Source organism: Helianthus annuus, chromosome 6, assembly GCF_002127325.2.
Source record: "Helianthus annuus cultivar XRQ/B chromosome 6, HanXRQr2.0-SUNRISE, whole genome shotgun sequence".
NCBI lineage: Eukaryota > Viridiplantae > Streptophyta > Magnoliopsida > Asterales > Asteraceae > Helianthus > Helianthus annuus.
The window spans coordinates 18,800,326-18,826,468 of NC_035438.2; the positions used below are offsets into that span (position 1 = coordinate 18,800,326).

Sequence of the window (26,143 nt, forward strand, 5' to 3'; positions counted from 1 at the left end):
TCATACAGTCAGTAATCATTGATACACCCAAGGCTAATACATGTATTCATTTAACATTCAATCCAGTGACGATTATGGTATACAGATATCCAAATCAAACATGAACAATAGCATAACGATTTCATTCATGAGCATCGGGCTTAGTCTAAATGGTTCGAGACAGAACATCGAGCCCTAACTACTAACCGATTAATCATCACGCAAAACCAATCTCGACATACGAATCTATAACCGATAATCTAGACCCTATTATAATCAATTTATCATCTAAACATGACATGAACATAACTTATTAATCAATCCATACTGATTTCGATTAAGTGGTTAGCGATGATTTCACCTAAACAACCAACAAAGATTAAACGCTAACCTAGATAGAAGGAATGATGGTTTGAACGTTAAAGAGGGCTTGGTAGACACAAAGCTGCCGTCACACAGAAGAGGGGGCTCTAGGGTTTATCAATTCTGCTAAAAAGTGTGACGAATGAACAGTGGGACTCAATAAATATCCGTGCAACGTATTGGGCCCTTAATGGGCTTCGGCGAATCATGGGCCGGCGAAACACCTCGTTTCGTCGAGGTGTGTGTGTGACGAAACACACTTGTTTCGTCACCTGTTTCGTCGTCAATGTTTATGGCGAAACACTTTGTTTCGTCGGGTATAGTTCTAATCTCAACAGTATACAAGTTCATGTTCATGAAACATGAAGCCAAACACTTTAATCACATTAAACAGATAACATATCAAACAACCATCTCAACTTATAATCCAGTGTACAGTTACAAGGCAAACAAGTCGTGTAAGCAAACAACTAAACAATTAACATGCAATTAATGCGAAGATGGAATCTTGGAAACTCGAGTTGTCACACAAATGATATTCATATTAGGTTGCCTCGATACAAGCTCCCAGGTCTTGTTTTTAATAAGGGCACTAAATTCATTGGACATGGCAGCGTACCACTCGGGAGTGGCTAAGGCGACCTGAGGGTTTTTAGGGAGAGGCACAACTGTGGTGGTGTTCAAGTTAAAGTGTTGTTTGGGTTTTATTATGCCGCTCGTAGAGCGGGTGTGGATGGTGCGAGCAGGAGGTGGTGGAGGAGGGGGTGGGGAGGTAGAGGGCGGTGAGGTAGTGAGGTGTTCGGGTGAGGGCGATTGGGCAGGGTGGAGTGGAGAGTGAGCTGGAGGGCTTGAGGTAGGTGGTGGGCTGTGAGATGTAGGTAGGGGGCTGTTGGGTGGGGACGGGTGAGGAGATGGGCTGGAATTTTCGGACGGGTTCACTTGGGCTTGGGTGGTATTGGATGAGCTGAGGTGGGTATTGGATGGGCTGAAGTGGGGTTCTGGGCCGAGACTGTTATGGGGAGTGGCAGTTGTGTAGTTGTTGTTGAGGGATGGGCCGTTGGTTTGGGCTGAGGAGGAGGAATTGGTTTGGTTGTGTGGAGAATGTGGGGTAGGTATAGTGGGTGTGGGGTCACTGGTACCGATATGATCCCATAGGGATGAGTGAATGGTAGGATTAAGGAATTCATAGGAGGGGGGATTGAATAGTATATGGGAAAATTGACTCTTCAAATTGAACATGGCGGGATATAATTATTTGGCGAGTGGACAAGTCTAGACATTTGTAGCCTCGGTGATTGGGCGGATACCCAAGAAACACACAAGGTTGGGATCGAGAACTGAGTTTATTTATTTTGGTGGGTGGGGAAATGGGGTAGCAAAGGCAACCGAAAACACGAAGATGTTCATATTCGGGAATGCAATTATAGAGGAGGGATGTAGGTGAGCGAAAATTATGGGTTTGGTAGGTAAACTATTGAGGAGATATGTGACGGTTTCGAGAGCATGATGCCAAAAATTAGGAGGTAAGGAGGCTTGAGCCAAAAGTGTTCGTATCATGTTATTAATGGTACGGATTTTGCGTTCTGCTTTCCCGTTTTGAGATGAGGTGTAAGGGCACGAAAAACGGAATTGCATGCTATTTTGATTGCAAAAAGTAAAAAATTGTTGGTTAGCTGATGTAGGGTAAAATATACATATTTGTCCCGTGTAAATTGTATAGTTTTAGTTTAGTTTTTATTTATTCTTTTTAGTTTTTAGTATTATGTTATATTATTTTGTGATGGTTCAGGTTTTGGTGCAAATGGAGCGAAAAAGAGTAATAATTAAATGACCAGCCAGTTGAGCAGAGTAGAACGCCAGTGCCTGAAAGAAAATTCGCTACTATTTTCTGTGAGTGGGCCGAGCCCGCTATCTATATGTTATAAGAAAGGCAATATGAATTATATAGTTCATATATATAGACGTGCCATATGTGAAGCCTATTATTAAAAGAAAAGAAAGGGACCAGTTGGGCTGCACTTTATTTATATTCGTTGGCAAAAGGAACGAACAGTGAGAATATATGTTAATAAGGATGGTGGCTATTATAATAGAAAAAGTAGTTGACTTCTTTTCATGTGCTATGGGCCGCCAAACTGCCAAAGACATTCAAGGCCAGCAGAAACCATAAATTATGAGTATTGGACCTTTTAATTAATATATGTAATATTATTATTATTATTATTATGATGAATTCTAAAAGGGAGCCATATACCTCCACGCAATATACATTGGAATGGAAAGAAAGAAAAGAAGGCGGCTATATTGTTGGGCCGAAGCCCATATATACTTGGACGGCTGAAGGGTCCAATATAAAAAGAATCACATGGACGCCACTTTTGGAGGACAATTAAAAATATCATCATCACATTGACGGCTGGGTGATGGGCCGCCAAAGATAAACAACCCAACAGAATTACATCTCATTGGGCCGCACATGAAAGACAATTCAGCGAGACTTTGTGGGTTTATTTTGTGGGTTGTGATTTCTTTTATAATATATACACATTAAATTTGGCGGCAAGATATGCAGACAAAGAGGGGAAGCAGTACACGTGATGTTATATTTGGCGGCTAAAGGGCCCTCACGAGTGGGCTCGTAGACTTTTGAATCTTTTTGGATTGGGCCTATTAACAAAACACATCATTATATACGAAGACATCAGAGGTGCGTGAAAAGAGGAGATCAGACGCAACATTAGACGGAGCCGACCTTGGAGACGCACAGAGAGACGAACTTAGGCGATTTTTTGGAGCTGGTAGAAGGCTGTTTTGGAGTTCTAGGACATTCGGGAAGCCAAGGAATCATCGGGGAGCATTCGGGAGCACTCGGGATCGAAGTTCACGGGTTATATCTTCTTGTTCTTCGGTTTTCGTTTGTTTTTGATTGTTTAAAGATGAATTCAGATTTGTTTAAGTTTGCTATTATGCTTTTGACAATGATTATTGGCTAGACTTCTTGTTACTACCTAGACATGGATGATTGATTGCTATATGTTTTGATTATATTATGGATTTTTGGAAGCTATGGTTTATTCATAAATTGTAAACGGCTTGTTCTATCAGTTAGATGTGTTTGCGTGCTTGATAGTATTTAAATATTGATTATTGCTTCGCATGAATCTTGGTGACGATCTTTATCACATAATAGAGTCATGCTAGGATTTTAGGTTTTGGTGAGTGTCTATATCACATAATAAATCTCTAATCCTTTAGGGTGAAAATTGCATAAGTAGCCTTAGAAGTAATAATTGGTAATCTTATAAAATCAAGTGTTCTACTAATCGTCAATAGCTGTAAGGTGCGAGATTATTGCTAGGTCTAAGTGATTAAACCGCAAGGTGGGTCCTTTTTAGGAAGTTAACCTTTTGGCTGCTGTCTAGCAAGTCTAGCTGAGGAAACAAGCCTATCCTAGGTTTAGGTCTCGTAAGGGAGTGAGCCTTTTAGGATACTTTTATAAACCCATTAGATGTCTTGTAAAGGAGTCTAATAATCGGTAATTTAACAACCTTTAGGGGATCTTAGCGTGCTCTTGAGAAGGGTTAGGGGTCCTTAGATTTCCCGAGAGGTGAGAATTTTAAGATCCCGGTTCCATAGCAGCCAACTTCCAATTATACTCATAACTAAAAGCAATCAGGATTCCTGTCTAGGTAGTTCCTTCACCATCCTTGAGTTCAACCTTCGTGTGAGTTGCGTCTGGTTCGTCTAGTTAGTTTATTTTTAATTATATTTTTAGGATATTTAGAAAACCCCCCCCCCCAATCAAATACACAATTAGTTAAGTCCGTGTCAGTCTAGGTCTAGATAGAGTCATTAGCGTAATTTATTAGAGTCTCTTGGGTTCGATACTCGGACTTCCTTAGGCTATACTGCATCGTTCGGTACACTTGCCGGTCGTGTGGTTTAGGGTTTAGAGAGTCTTAGTTTTATAAATTTAAAGCTTAGAGAGTGTAGAATTAGGGTAATTTTAGTAGTTTTTATTTAACCACTTTTAACACATCATTAGCATATTCTTTACCGTTATCACACTGAAATTGCTTGATTTTTCTTTCAAATTGGATGTGAATTAAGTTGTGGAATTGGGCAAAAACATGGAACACCTGTGATTTATTTGATAAGGGAAAGGTCCACAAGAAATCAGTAAAATCATCGAGAAAGAGGATGTAGTAACGGTGACCACCTGTGCTAATTTTGGGTGATGTCCAAAGGTCACTGTGGACAATATCAAATGGTAAATGAGTACAATTTTAAGAATCATAAAATGGCAAACGCACACTTTTACCAAAAACGCAAGGTTCACATAGAGTCTTATTAATTTTTCCACAATCAATAAAAGAAGACAATTTTAACGGATGCAATAAAGTGTTGCCAGGATGACCCAAGCGTTGATGCCATAGGTGCCCGTGTTTTGAGATCCTTCACAAGAAAACCAAACGGATCAAATTTGATAGACACTAAATTATCAGTGGTTAGACGACGGACAGAAATCAGGTTTTTGATAATTTTAGGGGCAAAAAGGACATTATTTAATTTTAAAGGTGGAAAAGGTGGGGGTAAAGTTTGGTTTCCAGTCGCCACAACCGGGATACGCATGCCATTACCAAAAATAATATTCATATTAGTGCAAATTAGACGGGGAGTATATACCTTGTTCGTTGGTGGAATGGGAAGTAGCTCCGATGTCCATGAGACCATGATCTGGCGGGTTCAATGCCATAGAGTAGAGTGCCTGCTCGATATTAGTCGGTGTGTACCCGGTGTTGAAAGCTTGATCGGGTCTCGGACCGAGGATGCCCTATGAATTATGGTTATTCTGTTTCGAAGGGTAAGGGCATGGCGGGGTTTGCGAGGACTGCTGCATGTTCTATGGAGAATTGTTAAGAAGGCCGGCCCATTGTGCGGCGGTCCAGTTGCTTGGAAACACAATATATGGGTGAGCCGGTGACTGAGACGAAGTATTGTAACCGCGTCCACGACCATTGGAGCTGCGTCCACGACCGCGACCTCTTTGTCTTCCATGATCGCGTTTTGAAGTAGAAAAATATGGTTGTGAACCGGAGTTCTGGTTGGACGATGAAGCCGTAGCCGCCAAAGCCGTGGCTGACTGTTGAGCCGCACGTGAAGCTTGTCGTTTCTTCTTGCTTTCTTCCATATTCAGACGGGAGCGGACCTCATTAAAATCAGGAAGCGGGTCTCGGTTCTGTAGTACCGTGGAAATACCGTCATATTGATCGGTGAGACCCGTGAGGATGTTAATAACCAACATACGGTCATCGACCGGAGCACCGACGCTCTCAAGTTGAGTAGCTAAATCTTTTGCGTGTTGGCAATATTTAGCCATGGAAGAGAAGTTATCCTTATTGTCGTTGAACTCGTTCTTGACAGCAGTCCAGGCACTGTACGCAGATTGACCGGGCTGCAGAATGACACGAAGAAGAGGCTGAGATATTGTTGCGTAGGTCCACTGCAGCACGATGGCGTCGAGACGAGCCAATAGTGCTTTGGCAGCGGCAACAACAGTTTTGTCGGCATCAGAGGAGGGTGGAGCGGCTGTAGCGGGTGGAGAAAGATGGTCCAGTACCTCGAAGGCTTGGCAATGGACTTTAAAGAGGGTGGACCAAGTAGTCTAGTGAGTGATCGATGTCGTAAGGTCAGACAAAAAATAAAGTAAAGTGTCCTATTCACCTTTTACTAGTAAAGGGTAAGTAGGGTGTCGAATCCACGGGGAATCAGTGGAAAGTATGAAAGTTCGTTGCTTTAATTACCATCTACGTCTAAACTAATTGCTTTTTGCAGTTTTTAGAATGACTGTGAAAACAAAATAAATTAGAGTTGTAAACTATTGTGATAAAAGGGACCAATCTCTGGGTTTCAGGTTATGCAGAAAATCAGTTTACTTAGTTACTACCAATTGGAAATCACATGGACATGATTTGAAAACTTGTTTTGATAAATAATTAACGGACAATATATTTGATTGCAATGATCCACGATCGAAACCGAAAGATTGATGCAAATGAATAGTAGTCCAATTAATTACCAATTTTAGATTTCATAAACATAATCCAGTTCAATGATTAAAGGTTTAAAACAATGACATCCTAGAATCTAATCCCGGTTGTTGATGAACAAACCAAATAATTGATGAACAAGAATGATTACGATAATCAAATATTGTTTAATCAAAACAAAAACAATAGGAACGACTAACCAAATGTTTAACCGAATCCTAATCCAAAAAAAATCGTAACATACGCAAACCCAATGTTCAAGCATAAACCCTATTCCCGGAGACAGTCACGGGAAATCTAGCCGCTCATGAGGCTTGTACGATCTTCCGAAGCTTGGTAGAATGTTGAAGGCATGATTGACTTGGTGGTTTGCGAGATATCTGTGATAATGAATGATCTTGGACGATGAGTTTAGAGCCCCCCCAAAAATTATGTTCTACGGCTGCCCCCTTATTGATCATATCAAGGTATGTCAAATATTAGGGTTAAACCCTTTTAAGATACCCCCCCATGCATAAGCATGTGCTGCCCATATGATATAATATTCCAACCGTAAGTCTCATGTTGAAACCGTAAGCCACATGTTCATGTTTCTGTTCACAGTTTTGTGATACCATGCAAACAGCCTCCAAAAGTCACGTGACTAGCTGCCGATTTCTTCCCAAAGTGTGCATGCTTGTTGACTTGGTTAATTGTAGGAATGATTATTATGATGATGTTAATTATGAGAGCCACAAGATCGATGTTTGCTGCCCAAAGTCAACCAACCCCTTTTTTACTTGCACCAATGATCGATGATGATGATGTATTATATTGATGATATATTGCCATGACATATGATGAAGAAATTAATTGAATAACCCTCCAACAATCTGCCAACCCTCACGTTTTTCATATATTATGTGTGAATGGATGGATTTATTATATGGTCCAATCCAAAACAATCCCTCCTCATCTGTGTGTATCTCTTTGATAATCATCCGCGCTTATTCCGTTTCATTACTAATCTCTCTACTTCGTCATATTACGCGTTTCATCTGTAAAATCATAAATACCCGTAGTTATCATACTCACGACGCGTAATCACTTAAAACACAATAAAATACGTAATTTAGCACATTTAACGCTCGTTCTTTGCACTCTCCATCACATCCCCACACTTATCTTTGATTGTTCTCAAGTAAACCGATACGAAACTACTCATGATAGTAACAATACCTCTAAATCCCTAAACCGATTCAACAGTTTAAGTCCCAAGTCATACCCGTTCCATAGACTAACACAATCAAGATTGACAGTCCGACAAGCAATTGATGCAAATTCTAAAATTTGAGACTTATTTATTCAGAACTAACATGCTTAGGATTATACACATGCTACACGCCTCTCACAATAAACTCTCCTCTCGGTTTAAAAATATGAACTAGCTTGTAATGTGCTAGCATGTATGTCACGGCCCCCTGTCACACCCCAACCAATGGCGGAAACATCGGGATGAGACGAAGTGTGAAGATTGCTAGAGACATCATAACGCTATTTGTGACAATATTTAGAAAATCCAAATTTCATTTCATTTCATAACTTCAAATAGTCATCATTACAAGAAATTCAAATACAACAAGTTTAACGAAACAACATGATAACATAACAAAATTTGATACAACATATTAAACCCTAACGTCTATATGTGTATCTAGGCATCAACGCTATTTCTTTTCTTAGCATCGTCCTCATCAACCTGTAACATGTTTAAAATAATTCAATGCAAAAGCAAAGGCGAGTATACAAGTTTGGTACATACATAGCATAAGATAAAAGTGTGAACAATTCCTCATAGCAAGCATGCGATTCAAGATAAACATTAAATATGGCATGTGTATAACATATCAAACCAAGAAAAACGCAACTTGCTCATGACATAACCAAAGTTTCAGTAGAGGCGGGTCGTTAATCCTATAGCGCTACATATGTCAAGGTTTGGCTCGTACGAAGTTAATGATAAGTTCTACACATAAGAATCACCCAAATTTAAAGTATCAAGCCATCACATATACAAGCATGTTATAGGAATGTTCATGTGTTTAGACAAAAGTTCATGTGTAAGTTTCAATAGGTAAACATGTTACACCCCAAAAGTGATAAAAGTAAAAAGGGGGAATACGAGTATACTCACAAAGTTTGCATATGTTTTCCGATTATCCAATTGTTGACGAGTAGAGATTTAGAGTCCGAATGTATAAGGGTTAAGGTTCAAGTATGTTTAGAGTCGAGATTCGGTGTTTAAAACAACATAAAAATAAGATATGAGAATAACATGGAAAATAATCATTTAGTACATATGATGCTTGTTCTTGACACTAGGAAACTCGAAGGAGTTTAGATGTTTTCATGGAACAAGGTTCCATTAGAATCGTGACAAATTATCATAGTCTAGGATGATGTAATCTAGTACCCCGACATATGAACACTAGTTCATCATCAAAGATTCGATTATTCGAATAATATATTTAGGTTATATAATATATGTCCAATAGTTCAAGCATGAGGTAGAAGATTAAAATCTTCATTTTGGTACCTCTAAATGTCATAGAAGTCATGTAGGAGGTAGGAAGATCAAGTCTTCCATTTAGGCACCTCTATGTGTTCACCACTACACTTGATGTAAAAAAAACAACCAAGGAGGGTCATGAACATACAATAAAGAATAAGAAATATACACACTAACTAAGAGAAATCATCAAATCATGTGAGGATTGTATGTTTGGACAACCCAAGTTGTTCCATAATCACTCATGTATCAAAGACAAAGTTTGACATGACTTGTGGGTTAAAAACCCTAAACAAAACACCAAGTTTATGAGGTTTAATCCTCTGATTTTAAATGTCTCAACCTTGTTTTTAAGCTTAACCAACCATGGGATAAGTTGTAAGCATTAGGACATAGGTATGAGATGTGTTAGACACAAGTTGCATAGGTTTAAACAAGTTTTTGATGAACATAAAAACAAACAGAAAGTTTATGGACTATTTCGGGGCATTTCCAGGTCTGATTTCTCCAAGGAGAAGTCTAGGAATCGAACCCCATGATTATACAAACAAGTAGGAAAAAGAATCGAGTGAATCGGATAAGAATTGAGTGAGTTATGCTCATTTTCGTGAAGGGGTGTCAATCTACTCGAACCCTTACTTTCAGCTACGGTTTGGTGGATGTTTTGTGAGTTTTTAGGGTTGCAAAAGTGGTAGGGAGGCTGGTTATAAGTGGTATTTATAGGGAGAAGGATTAGGGTTTCAATGGGTTGGGCTTTGGAAGTGTTTAGAAGGGGTTACACCTTGAAACTAGCCCACAAAACCCAACTATATGGGGCTGAATTTTGCTGAATTGGGCTGCCATATTTCTTTATTTTTTTATTTTTTTAAAACATTATAATGAGTAATTTTGTTAATTAAGTTGTGTAATAATATGCAACAATGTTTCCCCTAACTTGTAACAAGGTGAAATATGAAATAAAACATGATTTAACTAGGTAAAAAGTGTAATGTACAAGCTTTATTTACGAAGCAAGTTCCGTATTTTACAACGATAACGATGAAAGAATGGTTATAAGAACACAAGATTTCCAAAGATAGAATTTCACGTAAGGTTTCTAAATGTAGGATGTTTGAAAACGCAGGGCGTTACAGTCTCCCCTCCTTTAGGAAATTTCGTCCCGAAATTTATTCAAGAGGAAGGCTTGAAAGAGTTTTTGGCATAAAGGTGATCATTAAGAATTGAAACTTGGGAAGTTTGAAAGTTTTGAAAAGTACCAAATTTTGGAGAACATCAAGGTAGATTTGCAAGGGGAAGTTTTTAAGGATAGTATAAAAAAATCATACTTTCGTAAATCCTGTTTATTGAGAGGAACGAAAAGGTTTGTTACTTTAAATAAAGCAATAGAGGTATACTAAGTATAGTTACACAAGAATCAAGAATAGGGAGGCTATTTTATAGGTAATGAGGTAAGTTAGGACTCAAATGTTTAAACAAGCTGGATTGCGAACGAGTTTTGTATAAAATAATACGAGTATAGAATGAACGAATGGCTCTTAAAGAGTACAAGTATGTGAATAGCATAAGTGTTGGATAGATGAACATAGTGTGTTAAGGATGAAGTCTCGTCATGAATAATCGGATATAATGCGTTTGTGAGTTGCGTGAAGTTGTATTAGGTCCAAAAGGTCTGCAACACACTGAATTTCTCATGGCACGTTTTACGAAAGTTTGGTAACATGGTGAAAACACTTATATATAGGAAGTACCAGCGGCGTATCCACCATGTTTTAACCACATTACGTCCGTTTCGTTACTCGGGGTCATGTTACGTTCCGTGTCTTACCATACACAGTAGTACACTCTATGGTTCTCATACGCCTATCACTATAATCCCGTGTGCACCCGCGATTATACTGATCGTCGCATGATCCACATAGCTTGTACTAGTTATGTATGAATCAAGGTATACATGAATTTGAAAATAAGAATGTGTACGTAGAAGAATGTCGTATGTAAGCATCTTTATGTTTAAGCATGTATGGGACCCACGTAAGCGAATCCCTCGGATTACGCTCGCGTATAGGTACGAATGTACGAATCATGAGTAAGGATGAAAGTATGAGCATAAGTTCAAGTATGAATACGCATGTATATATGAGCATAAACATAAAACGTGTAAGTTGTATGTGTACAAGTAGAAGCGTAAAACGTATAAGTAGTATGTGTATGAGTACAAGCATAAAACGTATGAACATAGGTGTAGGTATGAAAATAAATATTGCGTATATGGTGTACGTTGAGACATTGCGGAGAAAAAAAAAGTTAAGTATGTAGGTACGAACGATATAAATGATGTTATCGCGAGATATCGACTAAAATGTGTATGATGATGTGCATGTATAGTTGTTTAAACAAAACGTTGAGTTTGCCGAATCAAAATTAGATTGAGCTTGGTTTGAAAGGTAGAATATAGTTTGTATATGTAAAGGAACATAAAGTACTCATTGGTCATGCTTAACGTATTTTGTGATGATTGAAATGCTACTTTTGTTTAAAAAAAAAGTTCACGTATGTTGAAAATTTTCGGTCCCCATGAAGTCTTCTAGCCCACGTGTTTTGAAATTTGGATGACGAGTTAAGCGTTGTAGAGAAGGTTTTTTTTTTTTTTTTTTTTTTTTTTTTTTTTTTTTTTTTAAATAACGGGTTTGTTTCATTTGCATCAAAACATGAAAATTTTGGACTTTGAAAGTTCTTGTGAAAACGTCGACCCTTAGAAAAGAAATTTAGTAAAAGAATTTAGTGATTGTTTAAAAATAATTTTAACAAAGGATTTATTGATGTTGGAAAGAGTATTTGGTAAACGGTCATATAACATCTACGAGGTCTTATAAGTAATTGAGAAAGGTTAGTTTGATTTCGATTAAGAGTGGAAGTCTCTAGTATGATGATATAATGTGAACGTGTTTCAATTAATAAATCAGATGTGAAGTTCATGGGCAAGAGATTCATTAGACCGATTAAATTGATAGGTAGCATTTCGTAAGGTTTGGAAATTCGTGTAGTAAAACGGTAAAGACATGATTAAGAATCTCGTGTATATGATTTGAGTGAAAATGGATGGTAGAATAAGAAGTACGTTTGATAAACAATGTATTTTGAAATCGGTATAAGTAGGTATTTTGAATAATGATAAATGATTTAGGTATAAAACATGATCGGGTTTGCATAATAAAATATTTTGAAAGATAAGTTTTGGGTAACGGTCACCTAAGTAAGGGAATCACCCCTAACTCGTTGGTGAAGTCGTTTTAAGGGAAGAGGGGTGGAGTCAATCGTCAAGGTAAGGAAGTCACTCCAATCTCGATGATACATCTCCACTAGTTGTTACAAGGAATATGAATTTAAATTATATGAAAATCATGCGTATATAAGTGTATCGAAAAGGTTCGATATGTTGTGCGTGTGAAAAGAGAAATCAAAGGTAAACTCGAGGTTGAAAGATTGCATCGTATAAAATGAACAATAGAAACACATGTTTGACCAAAGTTTGGAGTGTTCCAAAACGGAACTTTGACTAACCAAAGTGGTCGAAAAGTCTTTTGAATTTGAGGAGCATGTTTTGGCCTAATAGGTAAAATACTCTCGCTGACAAGTCGGTTAACGGTATTTACCCTTCCGGTTACTACATGTCCCAAATCAATCAAAATTTCGAGACTTGGCGGGATTTATGAAAAAAATGCCAAGGAGTGGAACTAGTCGACAAGGTGCGGGTTTCACCCCTAACTTGACGATTTCGTATCCTAAGTGTGGTTGGTACTCGTCGGGTCAAAATTTAACTTCGACGTGTTGACGAGGGTCCACTAGAACTTGAAATTTGAGATTTACCATTAAGATGTGGATTTCACTCCTAGCTTAATCGCGATATCTCGTGTAAAAAAAAAGAATAGGTAGATTGAGAGTCGTTCACCAAATTGTGGGTTTCACGCCTATTTTGGTGAATTCGTCCCATTTGTATAATGTGAGGGTTTACGGATTTAGAATAGTCAAGTAAAATGCATGAGGAAAAGTGTATATTAAAGATTAAACAAACAAGTATAACATGTCAAGATTATCACAATAAAAGTGAAATGATGAAACGAATATTAACGCATAAAAAAGTATGTCAAGAACACACATAAAGGATAAAACGATGAAACAAGTATTAACACATAATAAAAATAAGTATAGCATGTTAAGTGTTAACACATAAGTGACACATATGCTTACAAGATCAAAAGAGAATAAATAAAAGCAAATAAGATAGCATGCAAGTAGTTTCAAGTAAAACGTACGAATAAGGCTCTACAACTATAGACTAGGTTAAAGCATTCCTACTTTTCCTAATTCCCTATAGTTATGGCTCTGATACCAATCTGTCACACCCCAACCAATGGCGGAAACATCGGGATGAGACGAAGTGTGAAGATTGCTAGAGACATCATAACGCTATTTGTGACAATATTTAGAAAATCCAAATTTCATTTCATTTCATAACTTCAAATAGTCAACATTACAAGAAATTCAAATACAACAAGTTTAACGAAACAACATGATAACATAACAAAATTTGATACAACATATTAAACCCTAACGTCTATATGTGTATCTAGGCATCAACGCTATTTCTTTTCTTAGCATCGTCCTCATCAACCTGTAACATGTTTAAAATAATTCAATGCAAAGCAAAGGCGAGTATACAAGTTTGGTACATACATAGCATAAGATAAAAGTGTGAACAATTCCTCATAGCAAGCATGCGATTCAAGATAAACATTAAATATGGCATGTGTATAACATATCAAACCAAGAAAAACGCAACTTGCTCATGACATAACCAAAGTTTCAGTAGAGGCGGGTCGTTAATCCTATAGCGCTACATATGTCAAGGTTTGGCTCGTACGAAGTTAATGATAAGTTCTACACATAAGAATCACCCAAATTTAAAGTATCAAGCCATCACATATACAAGCATGTTATAGGAATGTTCATGTGTTTAGACAAAAGTTCATGTGTAAGTTTCAATAGGTAAACATGTTACACCCCAAAAGTGATAAAAGTAAAAAGGGGGAATACGAGTATACTCACAAAGTTTGCATATGTTTTCCGATTATCCAATTGTTGACGAGTAGAGATTTAGAGTCCGAATGTATAAGGGTTAAGGTTCAAGTATGTTTAGAGTCGAGATTCGGTGTTTAAAACAACATAAAAATAAGATATGAGAATAACATGGAAAATAATCATTTAGTACATATGATGCTTGTTCTTGACACTAGGAAACTCGAAGGAGTTTAGATGTTTTCATGGAACAAGGTTCCATTAGAATCGTGACAAGTTATCATAGTCTAGGATGATGTAATCTAGTACCCCGACATATGAACACTAGTTCATCATCAAAGATTCGATTATTCGAATAATATATTTAGGTTATATAATATATGTCCAATAGTTCAAGCATGAGGTAGAAGATTAAAATCTTCATTTTGGTACCTCTAAATGTCATAGAAGTCATGTAGGAGGTAGGAAGATCAAGTCTTCCATTTAGGCACCTCTATGTGTTCACCACTACACTTGATGTAAAAAAAACAACCAAGGAGGGTCATGAACATACAATAAAGAATAAGAAATATACACACTAACTAAGAGAAATCATCAAATCATGTGAGGATTGTATGTTTGGACAACCCAAGTTGTTCCATAATCACTCATGTATCAAAGACAAAGTTTGACATGACTTGTGGGTTAAAAACCCTAAACAAAACACCAAGTTTATGAGGTTTAATCCTCTGATTTTAAATGTCTCAACCTTGTTTTTAAGCTTAACCAACCATGGGATAAGTTGTAAGCATTAGGACATAGGTATGAGATGTGTTAGACACAAGTTGCATAGGTTTAAACAAGTTTTTGATGAACATAAAAACAAACAGAAAGTTTATGGACTATTTCGGGGCATTTCCAGGTCTGATTTCTCCAAGGAGAAGTCTAGGAATCGAACCCCATGATTATACAAACAAGTAGGAAAAAGAATCGAGTGAATCGGATAAGAATTGAGTGAGTTATGCTCATTTTCGTGAAGGGGTGTCAATCTACTCGAACCCTTACTTTCAGCTACGGTTTGGTGGATGTTTTGTGAGTTTTTAGGGTTGCAAAAGTGGTAGGGAGGCTGGTTATAAGTGGTATTTATAGGGGGAAGGATTAGGGTTTCAATGGGTTGGGCTTTGGAAGTGTTTAGAAGGGGTTACACCTTGAAACTAGCCCACAAAACCCAACTATATGGGGCTGAATTTTGCTGAATTGGGCTGCCATATTTCTTTATTTTTTTTATTTTTTTTAAAACATTATAATGAGTAATTTTGTTAATTAAGTTGTGTAATAATATGCAACAATGTTTCCCCTAACTTGTAACAAGGTGAAATATGAAATAAAACATGATTTAACTAGGTAAAAAGTGTAATGTACAAGCTTTATTTACGAAGCAAGTTCCGTATTTTACAACGATAACGATGAAAGAATGGTTATAAGAACACAAGATTTCCAAAGATAGAATTTCACGTAAGGTTTCTAAATGTAGGATGTTTGAAAACGCAGGGCGTTACACCCCCGACCCGGTTTGACCCGTTTCAGGAGCCGCGGGACAGAAATCCCGTGATATATATTTAATTGATTTTAGCAGCAGAATTTTTATCATCAGGATCTTTTTAAAGCTAAAAACTTTTCCCGATTATTTTATTTCACAACTCGGGATAAAACCCCGATAATTTACAATAACAAGATTTTACTGAGAAATCTTTATTTTTACAAAACATATTTCGTTATTTTATAATGAGCCACTTTCTTAAGCTTGAAATGCTCCCTAGCACTTTTTCTGAATTACAATAGATCACCTGAAACATGTTTAAAAAATGTTTTGTCAGCGGGAAATACTGAGTGAATCATTCTATTTATTAAAATGACTCGTTTATTATAATTTACAGTATTAAGAGTTTTTACATATGTTTCTGGTATCTACCAACTACCCACAGTATTTGTCACTCGACCGGATCTGTGACTATGGTCATATCACCATTGGCTGCCCCAATGAATGACGTATATCACTTAATTTTAGGTTCGCCCACCTAAAGTGATAGAAACAGTAGTAATGTGCACAATACCCCACATACCGGCTGTAATTTGGTGATTATATAAACTTAATCACTGTAATTATAATTCTGAAAATAATTTGGAGTATTGTAAAACATTTGATAAAAAGAGAATGACTCACATTGCAGATTTAATATGGACAGAATATGGATTAGCCTTGTTAACCTAGTTTAAATAATAATGCACACAAAACCGGGTTAGTGATCAATACAGCATTTACGATAACTCACGAGATCAAATTCTCACAACGAACGACAAAGTGCGATACTTAAACATCCATCGAATTAACGACGAACGACAAAGTATAACCCTATGTGGGCGGCACTTAAACATCCATTGGATATATTGATCGGTCGGAAAATGAATCGTAATAGCGATCGAGTTATTACCCTGTTTTGCGGCAGCAATTCGAGACCCGTGTGTGTTTAATTGTAATAATACTATGATAATTCGACGTACAGAAAGCTTTTGGCCGTCGTTTCTAACACAGAATTCAATTGCCAATGTCTGCTATTTATACTGATTTTTGGACACGCTTACGAACCGTATGCCATTTCCCCTTACGGTCCGTAAGGGAAGCAGTCTAATTATATAGGCTAGCTGGGTTCGGGACTAGCCTTGCTGACTCACTTTTAAATCGAATTTCAATCTGGACAACGTATTTGATGGATAATTATCACTAGGGTTTATCCCCCCCCCCCTGAGTTTTAGGGGCCCTGATCCTAATTCCGATTGTTCTGGAAATTTTAGGATTAGTGCAGAATTACTTGGGTGTCTCAATTAGGGTTTTCTTATTGACTAATTATCATTCTAATTATTGATTTTAATGAGAGTTGTTACATCCTCCTCACCTTAAGAAAAATCTCGTCCTCGAGATTCACTGAAATAGATGAGGGTATTTCCGCTTCATTTCTGTCTCTAGTTCCCAAGTATATTCTGGTCCCCTCTTTGAATTCCATTTGACTTTTACCAGTACTAGTCGCTTGTGTTTGAGAAACTTGACCTTCTTGTCTTCTATTTGCAGTGGTTTTTCTATGAATTTTAACTTTTCATTTACCTCCACATCTTGAAGAGGTACTACCAGGGATTCGTCAGATAGACATTTCTTAAGATTGGATACATGAAATACATCATGTACTCCAGCTAATTCTTCTGGTAGTTGTAACTGATAAGCTACTGGTCCTATTCGTTGGATCACTGGGAATGGTCCAACATATCTTGGACTCAGTTTTCCTTTCTTACCAAATCGTACTACTCCTTTCCAAGGAGATACTTTCAAAAGTACTTTGTCTCCTATCTGGAATTCTAGTGGCTTGCGGCGATTGTCTGCATAGCTTTTCTGACGATCTCTGGCTGTTTTCAATCTTTCCTTGATTTGAGTTATTTTGTCTGTGGTTTCTTGTACGATTTCTGGACCTGATAATTGACTTTCTCCTATTTCTGCCCAACATACGGGAGTTCTGCACTTGCGTCCATACAATGCTTCGAATGGAGCAGCTTCGATGCTTGAGTGATAACTAGTATTATAGGAGAATTCGATTAAGGGTAAGTGGTTATCCCAATTACCACCAAAGTCAATTACACATGCTCGGAGCATGTCTTCTAGAGTTTGGATTGTCCTTTCACTTTGTCCATCTGTTTGTGGATGATATGCAGTACTTAGATGGAGTCGGGTTCCCATTGCTTCTTGGAAGCTTGTCCAGAAACGGGAAGTGAAACGACTATCTCTATCCAATACAATGGAGAGTGGAACTCCATGTAAGGATACTATTTCATCTACGTACAACTTGGCTAACCTTTCCATGCTAAAGGTTTCCTTTATTGGTAGAAAATGAGCGGATTTGGTTAACCGATCCACAATTACCCAAATAGCATCATTACCTTTTCTGGTTTTAGGTAACTTAGTAACAAAGTCCATTGTTATGAGTTCCCATTTCCATACAGGCATTTCTAACTGTTGTAGTAGACCTGAAGGTTTCTGATGTTCAGCTTTAATTTATGAACAGGTTAGACACTTAGATACATATTCGGCTATATCCTTTTTCATTCCTATCCACCAGAAATTCTTTCTTAAATCTTGGTACATCTTATTGTTTCCTGGGTGTATAGTATACCTAGATTTATGAGCTTCCTCTAAAAATTTTGATCTTAAATTTCCCTGCTTAGGTACCCAAATTCTTCTTTTGTGGAATTTCCAAATTCCATCATTTCCTTGTTCCAATTCTTTTAGGTAACTTTTCATTCCTTCACTATCATCCTTGATTGCTGTTTCCTGAATTTCTTTCAATTGTTCCATTAAATCTACTTGTAGATTTATTCTAAGAGCACGGACTCGCCTTTGCTTCTCATGATACTTACGACTTAAGGCATCTGCGACTATGTTTGCCTTTCCTTCGTGATATTGAATATCACAGTCGTAATCACTCAGGATTTCCATCCATCTTCTTTGCCTCATATTTAACTCTTTTTGCCCAAATATATACCTTAAACTTTTATGATCTGTATAAACAGTAAACTTACTTCCATACAGATAATGTCTCCATATCTTAAGGGCAAAAATTATAGCTCCTAATTCTAAGTCATGAGTCGTATAGTTTTCCTCGTGCTTTTTCAATTGTCTGGAAGCATACGCAATTACCTTCTTGCGTTGCATTAACACACATCCGAATCCTAATTTTGAAGCATCACAATATACTTCAAAATCTTCTGTTCCTTCTGGTAAGGCTAAGATTGGAGCATTGGTTAATTTCTGCTTCAAAATTCTAAAGGCTTCTTCTTGTTTAGGTCCCCATTCAAACTTAATGGCTTTACAGGTTAGCTTAGTTAATGGTATAGCTATCTTGGAAAAATCCTTAATAAACCGTCTATAATACCCGGCTAAACCTATAAAACTTCTAATTTCCATCGCGGTTTGTGGAACTTTCCAATTGGTAATTGCTTCTATCTTAGCAGGATCTACGTGAATACCTTCATGATTCACCATGTGTCCTAAGAATTGCACTTCTTGTAGCCAAAATTCACACTTCGAAAATTTGGCGTACAACTTTTCTTTTCTTAACAAAGTTAAGAGTGCATGCAAGTGCTGACAATGTTCGTCGTGACTTTTTGAATAAATAAGTATATTGTCTATGAAAACAATTACAAATTTATCCAAATATGGTTTACAGATCCTGTTCATCATGTCCATAAATGCTGCAGGTGCATTAGTTAACCCGAAGGGCATGACTGTAAACTCATAATGTCCATACCTAGTTCTAAAAGCAGTTTTAGGTATGTCTTCTTCTTGAACCTTTAATTGATGATATCCGGAGCGCAAGTCTATCTTAGAAAAGTATTTAGCGCCTTGTAATTGATCGAAAAGATCATCAATCCTAGGTAATGGGTATCGATTCTTAATTGTAACCTTATTCAACTCTCTATAATCGATACACATTCTCATCGATCCATCTTTCTTTTTCACAAACAACACTGGTGCACCCCAAGGGGATGAACTAGGTTGTATAAATCCTTTGCTTAGTAATTCATCTAATTGCTTCTTCAATTCTAGCATTTCGGTAGGAACTAATCAATAGGGTGCCTTGGCTATCGGTGTAGTTCCTGGAATTAGATGAATCCTAAATTCTACCTCCCTATCTGGTGGTAACCCAGGTAAATCTTCCGGGAATATATCTGGGTATTCTGAGACTACAGGAATTTCCTTAAGTTCTTTACCTTTAGTACTAATGATTACTGAAATCATATATACTATTCCTTGTTTTCGTTCATAATTAGCAACTTTCATTACTGATATGAACTTCAGTGGCTTTCGAGGTTTATCTCCTGTAATCATGATTACTTCTCCAGTAGGTGCTTGAATTTCTATAGAGTTTTTTTATCACAAATGATTTGAGCATGGTTGGCTATTAACCAATCAATTCCTAACACAACATCAAATTCAGCTAATTTCATAGGTAATAGGTTTGCAGCAAATTTATGACCTGAAAGTTCTATTTCTACTTTTTGCAAAACCTGATTGATTTTTACTGAATTCCCATCTGCGGTTTCGACTGTAAAAATCTGCCTAATGGTAGTTAAGGGTAACTTAAGAGCTTGACAGAATGAAGTATTTATAAAACTTTGGTTTGCACCAGAGTCAAACAATACTTTTGCATAAACGTAGTGAACTAAAAACGTACCGGCTATCACATCCGGGATGAGCTCTGCTTCTTGAGTGGTTAGCTGGAATGCTCTGGCATTCTTCTTAGTAGCTCCTTCGGTCGCCTTGGGTTTGTTGTCTACTGGTTTGACTAACTTAGGACATTCTGTTTTGAAATGTCCGGCTTCTCCACAATTGTAACAAATTATGGATTTCTTTCTGCGGTTTTCTTCACGATGTCCTATCGTTTTGCAAAAATTGCAAATTTTATTACATTTTCTAAAATGTTTCTTTTTGCAAGTTTTGCAGAATGGCAAAGTTGAAGATTGCCCTGCTCCTCTTTTCTTGAAACTACTATTACCTACCTTAAATCCTTGGGTAATTTTCTAAGCTAGTTCCTTCTTCCTGTCTTCATCTCTTGTGCGTATCAGTTCATCAGTCAGAGTGTTAGCTAATTCTACGGCATCGTCAATAGTGCGAGGTCTTGCAGCCTTAACGATATTGCGAATTTCGCTAATTAATCCCCAAATATAGCGAGAAATGAGTACCGGTTCTGGCGAAGCCAGTGTTGGTACCACTCTAGCATATTCAAAGAATGTCGAAGTATAACTACGACAATCCACACCTATCATCCGATGATTTAAGAACTTATTTGCCATTTGTTCCTTTTCATACTCAGGACAGAATTTTCTTTCTACAAGATTCTTAAATTCTTCCCAAGTCATAGCATAAGCCCTATTTCTTCCTTTAGCTTGTAACACAATGTTCCACCATTCGAGTGCTCCTTCTTTAAACAGATTTGATGCGTACATGACCTTATTATCTTTGGCACACTTACTTATTGCAATTACTGCTTCAGTTTTCTCTAACCAACGCAGTGATGCAGTCGCCCCTTCATTGCCTGCAAATTCAGTGGGTTTACAAGCAAGGAATTCTTTGAAAGTGCAACCGGGTGTTGCAGCTTTCAGTTTCTTAGGGAGCGGCGTGTGCTGGGATTCATTATCATGATTAACATGATTATTGCCCCCGTTTATACTATTACTGAAGTTATCTTCAGAAGTACGTTTACTAGGAACGATATGTTGCGATTCGATTGGACTTTTTACAGCAGCAACGAATGCTGGAATAGCATTGGCTATCCCTTGAGCAACAATATTTTCAATATCTTGTCTAGTCATATATTGATCCCCTGGATGTTGCTCCGACTGATTAACCTCATTTACCGGTTCATTACCAATATTTGCCATCTGATAATATATATATATAATTTTTATTAGTATCTGATAAATAGCAATTATACATAAACAATCAGACAATTTACAATACACGTATAGTCAAAACTATCGATTTCTCGATTTCATTTTATATCTGTTATAGTATGCATCAATACACACCAATATTTTACAAAGTTTTATTCGTAGTTATGTTACAGACTGATTTTACTATTACTTTTACTATTACACAACTATAGTTTTACCATCCTCCTATCTCTCGTCACTTGTCGTCCTAAAAACGAAGTTCCCTTTCATCATACTTCCAGGCAATTTGTCCCCCTATCTCCCTAATTCTATTTCCTGCATCCATCAATTCTTCACCGTAATGGCGAAGTTCAGCCATATTTTCATTACTCATTGGTGGATTAGGTAGGGGTTCTGGATCGAATTGTGGAAGAAAGGAATAAGGGTCGTTGACAATATTTTGAAATTGCCAATCATTCGTCCACCATTCGTCCATTCCTAGAGGTTGGGAGTGGACTATTGGTTCTGGGATTGCTGGTTCAAAATTCATAGGGAGTGGATTTTCAATAGGATAGGTAAAAACATTAGTATTAACAGGCTGAATAGTCTCACAGCTTGCCAATAAAAAATCTATTTCCTCCTGAAAAGTTATTCCCTGGTTTTGGGTGGGAGCTCTCTCCAATTTCTATCTGAGTTGGTCTAGAACCTTGTCCAACTTCTATTTCTATTTCCTTAGAATATTCCTCAAACTGCATTTCCATTTGCCTAGAATCTTCCTTGACTTCAGTTTCCATCTCTTGCTGTTTAGAACTTTCCTTGATTACAATTTCTTTTCCTTTTTCTAAAGGGTTGTTTATTTTAGGAAGTTTTGTAGCTGGCTTTTTCCTACGTATACGACTTCCCCATACATAATTCTTTCTTTTCTTTCGTTTTTGCTTAGTCAAAGGTGGAGCATTGAATTCTACAGGTTGTTCCACATCAGCAAAGTATCCAGTAAAATCTTTGGAAACTTCTACATTCACCGGGTAAAGATTGAGGTTCTGAAAGGCTTCAGATATCTCATTCATGCTGTGTAGCATATATGCAAAATGCACAAAAAGGCTAGGTTAAATCTTTGGAACAAATTTTAACAAATAAACATTGAAGTTTTATTGCACACTATTTGTACAAAATAACAGGAAAGAACACACTCGGATTTATTTATTTATTTACTGGGAAGTGCTATTACTAGACTTAGGGTATTTTAAAGATCTGCATATTCTGCACAGTGGCTAGCATATACAAATTTGCCCATTTCTCATCTAGCTTGTCTTCCCAAGGTGATTTATTGATTAATTCCTGGGTTTCCTTTTTAATCTTCTTTTCTCGGATTTGCTCTTTACTTTTCTTAATAATCATACTCCTTTTTCTAGGAGAAAGCGGTTTCTCATATTGTGCTTTTCGCACAAATATTCCTTCTTCAGGAATTGTAGGGAGTTTTGAAGATTTGTTTTGGGATGAACTTCCCTCTTCGTAGACTGACCTATCTAATTTAAGATAGATATTTTGCAGCTTTTGCTTACCCATACTGTAACTAACAAATAGTCAGTTTAATAAAACACATAATCACATAATAGTAATCAGGAAAAATTAAGTATCTCTAAATACTTAATTAGCTTAACTCTGCGGCTCTGATACCACCTTATTTCTGTCACGGCCCCCGACCCGGTTTGACCCGTTTCAGGAGCCGCAGGACAGAAATCCCGTGATATATATTTAATTCATTTTAGCAGCGGAATTTTTATCATCAGGATCTTTTTAAAGCTAAAAACTTTTCCCGATTATTTTATTTCACAACTCGGGATAAAACCCCGATAATTTACAATAACAAGATTTTTCTGAGAAATCTTTATTTTTACAAAACATATTTCGTTATTTTATAATGAGCCACTTTCTTAAGCTTGAAATGCTCCCCAGCACTTTTCCTGAATTACAATAGATCACCTGAAACATGTTTAAAAAATGTTTTGTCAGCGGGAAATACTGAGTGAATCATTCTATTTATTAAAATGACTCGTTTATTATAATTTACAGTATTAAGAGTTTTTACATATGTTTCTGGTATCTACCAACTACCCACAGTATTTGTCACTCGACCGGATCTGTGACTATGGTCATATCACCATTGGCTGCCCCAATGAATGACGTATATCACTTAATTTTAGGTTTGCCCACCTAAAGTGATAGAAACAGTAGTAATGTGCACAATACCCCACATACCGGCTGTAATTTGGTGATTACATAAACTTAATCACTGTAATTATAATTCTGAAAATAATTTGGAGTATTGTAAAACATTTGATAAAAAGAGAATGACTCACATTGCAGATTTAATATGGACAGAATATGGATTAGCCTTGTTAACCTAGTTTAAATAATAATGCACACAAAACCGGGTTAGTGATCAATACAGCATTTACGATAACTCACGAGATCAAATTCTCACAACGAACGACAAAGTGCGATACTTAAACATCCATCGAATTAACGACGAACGACAAAGTATAACCCTATGTGGGCGGCACTTAAACATCCATTGGATATATTGATCGGTCAGAAAATGAATCGTAATAGCGATCGAGTTATTACCCTGTTTTGCGGCAGCAATTCGAGACCCGTGTGTGTTTAATTGTAATAATACTATGATAATTCGACGTACAGAAAGCTTTTGGCCGTCGTTTCTAACACAGAATTCAATTGCCAATGTCTGCTATTTATACTGATTTTTGGACACGCTTACGGACCGTATGCCATTTCCCCTTACGGTCCGTAAGGGAAGCAGTCTAATTATATAGGCTAGCTGGGTTCGGGACTAGCCTTGCTGACTCACTTTTAAATCGAATTTCAATCTGGACAACGTATTTGATGGATAATTATCACTAGGGTTTATCCCCCCCCTGAGTTTTAGGGGCCCTGATCCTAATTCCGATTGTTCTGGAAATTTTAGGATTAGTGCAGAATTACTTGGGTGTCTCAATTAGGGTTTTCTTATTGACTAATTATCATTCTAATTATTGATTTTAATGAGAGTTGTTACAATGTATAACACTCAAAACCAAACATGAAATCCTGTAATCATAGGCTTGTATAACAATCATACCTCCACTGCATCATATAACACGGCATGCATCAAAAGGACTTTCGGTTTTGGGCTTAGGCTAAGGGTAGGAAATTTTTTGGCTTATATTTATATTTTTATGTGGCGAACAAACAAACAAACCAACTGTGACAACTTATTTGCAAACATAACATACTTTTGGGTTGGTTTCTACCTAAGACATAAACAATATTCAAAACACTTCTATTTTTGCCTTTTTTTTCTTTTTCTATTTTTTCTATCTTTTGTTTTCTCTTTTTTTTTCTTTCTCAATTGTTCATAATATGTCGTTCACGGTCGGTATCAAACATTTCACAGTGGGTGGACAAACGAAAGGTAACTAGGCTCAGCAGGGCTACTAAGGGTGATAATTAGGTAAACACAAAACAAACAAACAGGTGTACGGGATATCCTAATGCCTTTATCATTTACGTGCACATGTAAAACCACAGTCTCAGCATGTATCAAATCATACAAGTTCTAACACAGAATAACACGTGGCCTGCTCTCAACAAATGAATTCAATATGTAAATCATTCTATCATTCTACAGGCTCAAAATTCTCACCAAGAAAAGGGTAAAAGGGTTGCCGGCATGTAGCATTTGCAATCTGAAGCATGTTACCCCTAAATAGACATCTCTTTTCAGTTCTTTTTTTTTTTCTAAAAACACCTGTCGGACCTACTCTCATGAAACTTAAAGGAACGACCATGACAAGGGACTATGTAAGTTACTACCAGCAAGGAACCCATTAGTGATTGAAACTTTAGGTTTTCGTATCCATTTAGCTCACTTAATGCGATGAAATTCTTTAAAATTTTCAAAATTTTCAATTTTTTCTCAGTTTTCATCGTTTTCAATCACTTTCAACCTCTTTCAAGCTTTTCCCTTCCCGTGTTTCCACATCCCCACACTTGGGTGACATTGTCCCCAATGTACAGTGCTTTTAAAACAAACTAGAGAATACCAACTAACAAACCTCATGAGCGACCATTCCTAAAACAAATAATTTAACACATTCCCTAACACATAAAGTTTAACACCACCAAATACAAAAACACACATAAAAGAACATGACCACTAGGCAACAAACAAAGATAAAGGAAAGATTACATGTACCTGAATAAACGAAACTTCCCCACACTTGTCTGCTGCCATGGTGAAGAATAAAACGGACACTAACACACAAACTCGGGTTGCCTCCCGAGAGCGCTAAGTTTATGGGTCTTCAGCCAGACCGTACATGACATTCGTTCATGGGGGTAGAAGTGAACATTTACCCACCGAGTTTCCTGCATATGCTCGGTAATTGACATTCCAAGTTCCTACCTGCTCTCTTCTGCCAACGATATTTTTCGAATCAAATTGGAACAAATGAAATTCACATTTGCCTACCGAATTTCCCAGGTGTGCTCGATAATTAACATGTCGAGGCTTCACCTTCTTTCCTATCACGAACACGTCTGTTGGATCATTATATAGCCACTTCAATATACCTTGTCTGAGGTCTTCTCTACTCACCTTTCTCTTATTCCC

The 26,143-nt window shown here is 37.1% G+C and overlaps 1 protein-coding gene across 1 annotated transcript; it reads right to left on the reverse strand.

Moving 5' to 3' along the window:
* Window positions 1-5,245: 5,245 nt before the first annotated feature.
* LOC118479506 lies at window positions 5,246-25,765 on the reverse strand. The gene is made up of 2 exons (XM_035974056.1): window positions 25,727-25,765; window positions 5,246-6,007 (listed from the first exon to the last, which is right to left on the reverse strand). The coding sequence occupies exons 1-2, from the start codon at window positions 25,763-25,765 to the stop codon at window positions 5,246-5,248; spliced, it is 801 nt and encodes a 266-aa protein (XP_035829949.1).
* Window positions 25,766-26,143: the final 378 nt, after the last annotated feature.

Coding starts and splice junctions, on each gene's coding strand:
- LOC118479506 (XM_035974056.1), bottom strand. CDS start 25,765: ATGGCAGCAGACAAGTGTGGGGAAGTTTCGTTTATTCAG. Junction 6,008..25,726: donor GGGAAGTTTCGTTTATTCAG/GTACATGTAATC, acceptor ATCACTCACTAG/ACTACTTGGTCCACCCTCTT.